The sequence below is a fragment of the Dendroctonus ponderosae genome, unplaced genomic scaffold (genome assembly GCF_020466585.1).
Source record: "Dendroctonus ponderosae isolate FM_Combo_2020 unplaced genomic scaffold, Dpon_F_20191213v2 Dpon_F_20191213_10, whole genome shotgun sequence".
Lineage (NCBI taxonomy): Eukaryota > Metazoa > Arthropoda > Insecta > Coleoptera > Curculionidae > Dendroctonus > Dendroctonus ponderosae.
Genome location: NW_026017111.1, coordinates 5,910,458 through 5,920,800, shown reverse-complemented (window position 1 = coordinate 5,920,800; position 10,343 = coordinate 5,910,458). Strand labels below are relative to the sequence as shown.

At 39.0% G+C, this 10,343-nt stretch overlaps 1 protein-coding gene across 1 annotated transcript in view; it reads right to left on the bottom strand.

The window, feature by feature from the left end:
• The window catches only part of LOC109543567 (Down syndrome cell adhesion molecule-like protein Dscam2), a 92,407-nt gene that overhangs the window by 19,798 nt on the left and 62,266 nt on the right, over positions 1-10,343 (bottom strand). Inside the window, exons 6-10 of the mRNA XM_019913350.2 lie at positions 3,297-3,553; positions 2,707-2,911; positions 1,521-1,701; positions 1,337-1,467; positions 996-1,272 (exon numbers count right to left, since the gene is read on the bottom strand). Coding sequence (XP_019768909.2) covers positions 996-1,272; positions 1,337-1,467; positions 1,521-1,701; positions 2,707-2,911; positions 3,297-3,553 — 1,051 coding nt within the window. The remainder of the gene's footprint in view (positions 1-995; positions 1,273-1,336; positions 1,468-1,520; positions 1,702-2,706; positions 2,912-3,296; positions 3,554-10,343) is intronic.

The window sequence follows — 10,343 nt, the reverse complement described above, 5'->3', positions numbered from 1 at the left end:
AATTCGTATTATTTAAAAAACCTTAAGATTTAGGTATTATAAACCTTATTAAAACAGACACTTATTTTGTTCAGCGAATCCAAAAATGCAATAATATACTGGACATTCCATTAAAAAAACGCAACTTTGATCCCTTGAGAGCCTTTGGGGCACCATGTACATTACAAAAATATTTTTAAAATGTGCGCTCGGTAGGCGTCGGACAAAGCCGCGAACCTAAGAAGAAAAGAAGAAGAAAGATATCTTTATTGCATCTAATTGAAAGTTCGCATCCTTCCAAACATTGAACAGATTTTTCCCTTTGTGGGAAGGAAATGGAGCTGTTCATGGAGTCTAGTTGTAAACGAGTCTAAAAGAATCTGCAAAATCTGATTCAGAATGATTAATGTAAATTAGTCAAGTTGTTAATACATAAAGATATCCGAAAGACGTAAATAATACTAATATCAAAAATATTCCTCCTTCAAAACTGTAAATAAACTCGATAATCATGGTCAATTATTTTCCTTTGAAATCTATGCCAAACACCGGTAAACAGCTTGACAGAAATGACGGATAGGGAACATAACATTGACGTCAAATATTACTACAACACGGCAACTGCGCACGGAGACCTTTCCGTAATTAGACGTTCGCATGTTAAAACATGTTCCCCTGGAATCCGAAACCGTTTCTGAGATGGAGCCTTATTATAAAACTTTGAGAAACCCACGCTGTATTTTGTTTCATATTCAAGATATGTCACTCGTTGAGTGACAGTTGAGACTTGTCAGACTTGTTTATTTAATGAAGTTGATGACATTTATAGCATAAAACAACACTTACACACTTTCGATCTGTTTCTATTTCTTTAGAAACTTGCAAAAGTTGATTAGAACTAAACAAATCACAATCAGATGTAAAGATCAATATCAACAAAGCTAGTGTCAAATTACTACTTAACTTGTAGTTATATTACTTAATATTATATTGTGCCCCTCAAACCTCAAACTTACGCATTAACGGGCAGACTCTGCCCATCCCGCTCCCATGTGATGGTCTCAATGGGATACCCCGCCACTGGACACTTGATGACCAGTGACGTGCCGGCCACTCCGATCACTTTGGGCATTTCCCTGATGAAGGGCAGGCCGTAGACGTTTACGCGTGCGCTGTGCGTCACTTTGCCCACACTGTTGTGGGCCGTGCATGAGTACTCGCCCCCATCTTCCGCTTTGACATTGGTGATATTGACGTGAGAGATCACGTCATCCTGGACGGTCACGTATTGGCCTAAACCGGAGCGAGGGGGCGTGGTTTAGAGGTGGGCGTGTGAGTGGGCGGGGCCGACACTTACCAACCAGGAACCGGGAGTGGTCGGGAATGGGAAAACCGTCCAATGCCCACATGAATTGTGGTGGGGGGTTGCCGGCGGCAACGCATTTCAAGGAGACCGTCGGGCCTGGTTGGAGGGTTTGCTCGGCGAACCTTCAACAGTGTTGCCTTAGCTAGAAAAAAATATGGCAAACCAAGGAACTTACCAGTAGATGAGTTCAGGGCCGGCATCGCCCATATCCAGTTCGGCAGTGGCCTGAGCCTGATCCCAGTTATTGCTGGCGAAACATTGATACATGCCGCGGTCATCTTTGGTCAGTTGTCGCACGGTCAGTCTTGGAGGCTCGCTCTGCACTTCGACTCGATTATCGGGCGCCACCGGCTTTCCTGGAACACATCCAGGTATTTCCGGCTGGATTTATGTGTGAATTATCGCCTCTAATATTGCCGCCAGCCGTCCGGACGTATATCGATATATTAAATTCGGATATTAATATTCGATTCCTGCTGCTCCAGACGCATTGGAAGCATATACATCCAATTATCTCTATGTATGTACATTCGGAAAATTTAAATGCWCCTGCCAATGCGAAGCCGTATTTCCCGTTACCAGGCGCGGGTGGGAATTGAAATCTGGATTTTGTTATGGATTGCCTGCTACTGCTGCTGCTGCTGAGCGTAAAAGTGTTTAGTGCTCTTCACGTTGTTGCCGTCAATAGGAGAGATTCGAGTGTTTGAAGCCTTCGAGTTTCCATTTCTCATGATCCTTCATCTGGACCTTACTCTTAGGGGAAGTTTCTTCTAGATGAGAAAACCGATTTTCGCGTAGGCAATTATGAGAAATTTATCTAAAATCAGCTGTAAAGTGTCGGAGRATGGCAACAGATCGGAACTTTCAACAGCTGGACCGCGGGGCTTTTGTAGATGGCTAGAAATTATTGTTTTTACAGAARACTGCAAAAATCTGGCGAGGTGGAAAGTGCGCTGCAAACTGCAAAGGCTCTGGTGATGGCAATAAAACGAAACTCTCAGGCTTCACACTAGTGATGAAACCGACGAGGCTTAAAAATGCGTTGCAAAGTGTGCGAAAGTGATGCCGGCAAAGAGACGAAACTTTCMGGTTTCAAAGAAAAGAAACATTGCKTGAGCCGAATTGTCGAAGATGTCAAAAAATCGAAACTTTCAGTSTTTAAACAATAGATGTTCCGCTAAAAAATGCAATAGCAGACAGAAGACCGACCGTTCCACATTTCGAGGGATTTTTTATTGATCAGAAGACTGCGAAAGTCGGCCGCAGAAATTAAGAAGTTTAAAAATTCGTCGTAAAGTGYCTCATGATGGCGAGAAGAACAAATCTTCCAAACAACCTTCAGTTGATGAGCATGAGCTTACCATTGTGCATCCAGGCAATTTGGGCGACCGGATACCCATTGACGACACATTGAAAGCTGGCATCCTTGCCCACATCCACAACGAGCATTTGAGGCTGCACGTGGGCAGAGAGAGGCGACGTCACCTCCAAAGTGACCCTCACGCTCTCCTCCCCAGCCGAGTTGTTGGCAAAGCACACGTAGATGCCGCGATCTTCCAGACGCACCTGCAAACAATCGCACGTTGCCCGAGAGCTTTCGCCATATTAATCCGGAGCCACCTCCAAGGAGTCAGGCGGCTCCCTCAACGCCCAGGGCGGAATTAGAAAAATTAAAATCCCCCATTTCGTCGACGAAATGGGAGGCCTGCTCGGATTATTGTTATTTTTCACGCGGGATTTATGCGAATGTTCGCCGAGGTGGAAAATAATGAGTTGTGTCGCATTTGTGACACTTTTTATTAAAAGTTATGTAGCCCCATTGGCAGGGGCGTAGACGCGACTTGGAGTCGCAATTTGCCTAATGGAAAATGAGCTTGATTGTCAGTTAGTTGCGGTAATTCGGGAAAATGCGGCCTGGATATGGAATGGCCTGTAAAGTCCGGATACCGACCTTGGAAATCCTCAATAGTCCGGCGGTGAGCAGGATGGTACGTTCCCCCAATGGGACTGGCCCCATTTGCCCGTCCGTCTCCCTTTTCCAGTAGTATCCAGGAACAGGATGGCCTTGAGCCACGCAAGGAAGAGTGACGTCATCGCCCAGGATGACTCTTTTTGCGTTGAATTTTTCCACGGTTATCCGGGGCTGGACGCTTCCCTTCGGCTCGGTGACGATTATCCGTCCTGGATAGGTTGAGGTTTGTAATTCGCCTGGAACAATATCACAAATTAAATTAGATTAAAATTATGGTGAAAATATTCAAAGATATCTGAAAGTCGGCTTCAAACTCGTTAAACGAATTGTCAAGAGACCTTCTGAAATTCTTTCCGATTCTCAATTGAAAATCTTAATATGGTTGTTTAGATCTATTCAACCTAGGCCTGGGTAACTCAAAGCAGTTTTAGGAGTGGGCGCAGTGCCACGCAAATAGCTTGGTGCGCCAACCGAACGCACCGGCGCAGTAACTCAGTTTCGTTGCTGGGAAAATGTTGATGACTTTTTTTACTTGTTTTTAGATTTATTTTAAGGGCCCTTTATCAATAATATTTTTAACATTTCTTCAAAATTTCAGAATTTTCCAGTTTTAGCAAAGTTACTCTTTTTTCTAAATGCTCAATTTTCTAAAGATTCACTTAAAAATACAGACAATATTAAGGTATTTTTTGCGACAAATTATGAAATTCATTTTATTAGAACACTCGCTTCCTTCGTCGCTTTGTAAAAAGTTTTCGAATTTGGGACAAAAGTCAACGAATTTTCTATCAAAAAACGAACTGAATAAGCGTAATTTTATAATAAATTACAGTTGAGCTCGGATATAACGAACTTAAAAATGAACTAAAACTGGTTCGTTATATCCGGAGTTCGCTATAAGCGAATAATAATGCAAAAACACGTGGTGCATTTTATTTCGTTATTATTACATAGAGTAGTAGAAGTTAGTAGATATAGCAAAAAAGGACACAAAAAGATAAACAGAACGAAATTTGAAATGTACTTCATAAAGTCTGCAATTTTTGTTTGTACATTTCTGCTGCAAAAATAGATGTTATTTATGTAGTTTTCAAGATCAATCAAATGACTCCCAGATATCATTAGGAACTTAGCGTGATTGTAGAAAATTCCGAGTTTCGGACGCCCTTTTTGTCATTTCAGAAATGGTTGGAACAGCATTAGTGTCTACAGTAGAATCAGTTTCACCTAAATCGTCATCTTCCTCATTATCGCTTAAAGCTGTAGATGAGGTTACGGAGTCTATTATTTGCTCATCGGCCAACATTTCCCTTGTAAGAATGCCATTATCAATGTTCACATATTCGAAGAAATCGAAAACACTCAATTTGGTTTTAACTTGTTCTTCGACAAAATTGTGCACATCTTCATCTGAGTTTGTTGAACTGTTGTTGAGCGTGGAAGTTCGTTATAAACGGAAAGTGAATATACAACTAACCCAAAAAGTGAGCGTTATATCCGGAAGTTCGTTATAAACGGGATCGTTATAACCAGTAAAAAATACGTTGGCTTTTATGGATGACGTTTCAATTAAAAGAGAAAAGTTCGTTTTAACCGAAAATTCACTATAACCGGGCTCATTATAAGCGGACATTACTGTATTTGGAAAACTTGTCACTTCCGTTCCTCTGAAAACGGTAGTTCCTTTAAAAAAATTAGTTTTTTAGTTTTCTACTCAAAAACGCTCTATTTCGTAGAGTTTTACTTAAAAATTATGACGATCTGGATGTATTTTACCCGAAAAATCACAAGACATATTTATAGCTTTGTAGGAATTTTACAAAACTTCATTCTGCGTCGAATTCGGGTCAAAAACGAAAATAAATTTCTCCCGTTTTTTCCCGAAAATCATTAAGATTTTCTCAAAAACCGATCACAAAACAAAAAGTTTTTAACAAAAAACGCAAAATCAGACACTTTCCGATAGGCCGGAATAACTCAAGGAATTTTTAGAAGTTGGCGCAGTGCTGCGCAAATGTCTGGGTGGGCCAATCCAAGGCACCGGCGCAGTAACTCAGTTTCGATGCTGAGAAAATGTTGATGACTTTTTTTACTTGTTTTTAGATTTATTTTAAGCAACGGAACCGTTTTTTTTTTGGACCGGAACCGTAACGGAACCCATATTTGATATTAACACACTGTCAGGTGCTAAACCGGAACCGAATTATTTAATTTCGGTTTTTTCGGTGTTTTTTCGGTTCTGTTTGAAAGAAATGACTGTACATTTTACAAGCAAATGAAAAATAATCCCTGCTGGGATTTTTCTGAACCCTCGGTAGTTTTAGACTACAATCAAGTAGAAAGAGCAAAAGCACATTTAAAGTCGTTATAGACTAGACTGATATTCTTCAAAGAGTGCAATTCGTCTAACTCTAAATATGACTCTGACCAACACGATATGGAAACTGAATCATCTAATTCATCAAGTGATGAAATGGAAGTATTTTTGAGACATAAAGATTCACAGCAAAAATTTTTAAAAGGAATTAATCAGCACGAATTTTCTTCACAAGGTTCATTTGTAGCCCTTAACAAAATTGAAAATATTTTAAATTCCTATAAAGTGGAACGAAGCCGCATACGTTTACGGAAAAATGAAACGATTTTTGATTTCTGGAAGAAAAAGAAAGAGCTTAATCCCGAGTTATACATGCTTGCTCAAGTATTATTAAGCGTACCGGCAACTCAAGTTAGTGGTGAGAGGTTATTCTCAGGACTCAAATTTTTGTTGCCGCCTTCAAGGTGAAATATTAACGAAAAAATTTTAGAGGAACAATTATTTATGAGGACCAACCGACTTTTCAATCGAAAGGAACAAACACCGTACGTTTATACACTATTTTTTTAATTCTTTTTTAAGTTGAATTAGTTTAGTTTTTCGATCACCAGCAAAGAAACATTGGAAATTGAAATGTTGGACAAAAGCAACTCCTCAAACGATGGTGACGACATGAACCAGGAAGAAAAATGTTTAAACGGAAATAAGAGTGAAAGAAGAGGAATTGACGAAGTTGTGGACCTGAGTGAAAACGGAAAGAAAAGAAAAGCGCAAAAGTCAGAAAATTCATTGACAAATTACTTTTCAAAAATACAACGATTAAATTAATTTTTGTATGGGAGTCTTTATTGCAATGTTGTTTCATTTAATGTTACCTGAATTTAAATCCTTGTGCGGGGTTGCTAGTCCTTCTACCCTTCTACATTCCTACCCCCTACCATATAACCAGCCGAAGTACCGTATAAAGCAGTGGATAGTTTGCGTATTTTTTATCTTGTATAATACAACAAACAAGGAAAAAGTTATTGAGATTCCTAATTAGAGTATCTTTGTCCTCGTTCGTTGTTATATATAGATTTTGGAAACGAGATAAACCGAAAAAAAAAACCGAAACCGGAACGGAACCGAATTGGAAATTATTTTCGAAACCGGAACCGGAACGGAACATGATTTTAAGGCCCATTTATCAATAATATTTTTAACATTTCTTCAAACTTTCAGAATTTTCCAGTTTTAGAAAAGTTACTCTTTTTTCAAAATGCTCAAGATTCACTTAAAACTACTGATAATCTTAAGGTGTTTTTCGCGAAAAATTATGAAATAAATTTTATTAAAATCGGAGAATAAATCTATAGCTTTGTAGGAATTTTACGAAAACTTTTTTCAGTGTCGAATTCGGGACAACAACGAAAATAAATTTCTCTCGTTTCCTCCCAAAAATCATTAAGATTTTCTCAAAAACCGATTACAAAACTAAAAGTTTTTAATAAAAAAACGCAAAAAAACATTAGTTTCTGATGATATTCTTCTTTTCTGCAAATAATGGTGTCTTTTCAGCCAAAAATAACAAAATTAATTTCGTCAGAAAATTCGCGTTTAAAAAACCCTTTTCGCTTCGAATTTGACACAAAAACCAAATAATGTTATTCAGTTTTTTACTGAAAGTAATAAGATTATTTTAACGGCCAGAACAGAAGTTTCCAAAAAATTATTTGGAAAATTCGCCGCCCTCATGGCTCCGAAGAGTTTCCAAGTTTCTTTAAAATTTCAGGTCATTCCAGTTTTAGCAAAGATTCTATTAAGCAATTCATTCTACGCATAAAAACATATAATTTTTGCTTAAAATACTGACCATCTTCAGGTACTTTCTGTGGAAATTATAAAATACATTTTATTGGAACACCTGGCTCCTGAACAACTTTGTAAATTTTTTTCTGGGACCTTTTGCAGCTTCGAATTTTGACAAAACCCTAATAGTTTTTTCTGGATTTTTTTCCAAAAATATTTCCCCGAACAGAACAAGTGAAAGTTTAGAATCAATTATTCGGAAAACTCGTCACTTTTGTCGCTGTGAATAATTTGGTTTATTTAAATTCCAGTTTCTTCATTTTTAGGTCAATTTTTCTAAACAAAACTCTCTCGAAACAAAACAACGCGTTTTTTCCTAACGTTTTACTGTGAAATTCTGGCAAACTGATAGCTTTTACGCAAAAAAGTTAAAAGATGGATTTTACAAGAAAAATCGTCGTCTTTACAGTTTGGTCTTCTTTATCGTCTTTTTCGAATAACCATTTTACCTTTGAATTTGGGACAAAATCGAAACAAAGTTATCTTATTTTCTTTTCCACAAAATTTAGATTTTTTCAAAAAACGACCAGATAAAGCAAAAGCATATAATCAATATTTGGAAAACTCGTCACCCTCATCGCTCTGAAAGTTTAAAGTTTTTTCAAAATTTTCGGATTTTCCCGTTTTAAACCAAATAGTTTGAAGCAATCGTATGCGCAAAAGCAATAGTTGATGGCTTTTTTCTGTTAGATGCTAAAATTCCGCCACCGGTCATGAGTTATAACTCATTAACCAATGCGCTAAAACTCAGAGAGCGACAACAACTCAAAAGCGCAACTCAACACAGTGTTACCCAGGCCTAATTCAACCGTTGGCCAGATAAATGTGAATATGTACAAACATGTTCTAATTTTTGTCTCCCTCTCTCTCTTTGGAGGTTAGAAATTTGGCCTTAACCCAATAAAGTAAATGATAACCCTTGAAGCACCCAGTCGAAATGGTCCTTATGCCCCATAGGAGCTTTAAGCTTCCAATAAATGTGAACAGTTTAGCTGCTATCTTTTTAGAGGTTAGGATTTTTGGGTCAAATTGCACACAATCCAGCAAATTTGCTGCCATCATCCGGCTGTTTAGCCTTCAAATCAGCTCAAATCGTTGTGTGCGGCGTCAAAATCCGGAAAATCTCCCCCGAAACTCAACGGTAAACAAGTTTAAGATTGCGCACCGGCTGTGATTAAATTTAAACAGCAATAACGCGATTATCCATTAATGGAATTAAGTCGGTCGGTTGAGCTGCGCCACACATTTTCGTAATTACTGGCTCGAGCTGAAACAATGGAGGCGAATCAATAACCCATGTCTTAGTTAATCAAGTCGAGACCAGTTTTGCCACATTCATTTGCTGTTTGGGCCGTGCGCGCAATTAGTCAATTACGTGATCTAACTTGACTAGTCTGATTAAGCAACAACTTTAATCTGCACAAATGAGATCGGAGAACTTTCGGATGGAATGGTTGGGCATCAGAAAATTCAACTGAACGCGATCGTGTTTTGAGCAGAAGTTCGCTTATTAGTCGAGGAAGGCTGGCCCCATTTTGTTTCAGCTCTGCAGTGCTGCTCTTTAAGCCTTTAAAAACGGGAAAAGTTTAGTTTCGGTTCCACTATCAGGGGTTGCCGCAAACTTTCTTTTTTCAGTGAAACTTAAACGAGTGAAATCACTCGCCTTAAAAGCCTTAATTCCAGTTAACAGAACTGAGGTGGATTTTGAAAACCAGAAGACACTTCCTTAAAACCCGCAAAGGTTTCTTTTGTGGGCCATCATCAGAACCATACGTGAAAACTGACCAACCAGATTGAAAGTCGCCAAACGGAAGCCGATAAAAATATGCAAATTTTGGCTTAAGAAACAGTAGAGGAACGTTGGAAAGCGACTGGAAAAGATGCATTCGCGTCATAAATCTGCCGGAAAACTCAACTTTTGCACAGTCAGCAAAGTTTCCCGTAATGCTCCCGGTTGGCTTTTGCGGCCATTAATTCCAATTCCTTCATAAAATCCGGATTTTATTGTTGGAATCGGAAAATAAGACTAATTTTCGCGTGTCTCAACTGCCCTTAACTGATGGAGGCAGGGGATGTTCTTTTAGGCCCCCGAATGCACCTGAAACAAGATAAACACAACTCCGAGCTGAATTTAAAGTTTCGTTCGCCGCTACGGTGTGCAAGATAAACAGTTTCACTTTGTGCAAAGTTGCCGGCGGTTTAATGGAGCGTCAGCTGCAGAAAACTGTTCTGTTGCAATAATTACTCTAGCGCTTTAGTGTTTTCAATCTGGACCCAAGCTGGACCGTCGATTGACTGATTGATTGATTAATTGATGATCCAAGCATGATTTAATTAAGGGCCTCCAAGCGGGAGTGTTCCAACTTAGATTGAATAGATAAATCTTTGCGCAACTGCTAGAAAGTTGGCCAACTAAAAGTTGCCTCAAGTGGATAAGAGTTTCGGAAGTTCGTTAGACTTTTAAGGAGTTTTGCATGATTTAACCAGCCATCTCAGCCGCGGAAGTTAACAGGAAAAGTCCTAGTTTGGAAAATCATTTTTTAGCTTTTCTGGAAAACGTGCTTCTGGCATTACACAACTTTCCTGGCTTATTTCGGCATTCAATCCAACCTGATTAGTATGAAATTTGCTGGAGTTATTAAATCCTCAGCCTAGAATGTGTAAGAAAACACCAAAAAGGGGACGAAGAACGGCCTTTTAGGCCATCAGGGATAATAGATACAGCTAAAATGTCATTTCCTTCCAAACGTTTTCTCGCGAAACTCATTTACAAGATTAGACTCATCTTGTGGTGGGTCATCTTCTCATGATTGGTGGGGTTTCTCGTCAAAAGCAGTGGATTGTTCCTCAAACCCTTGACC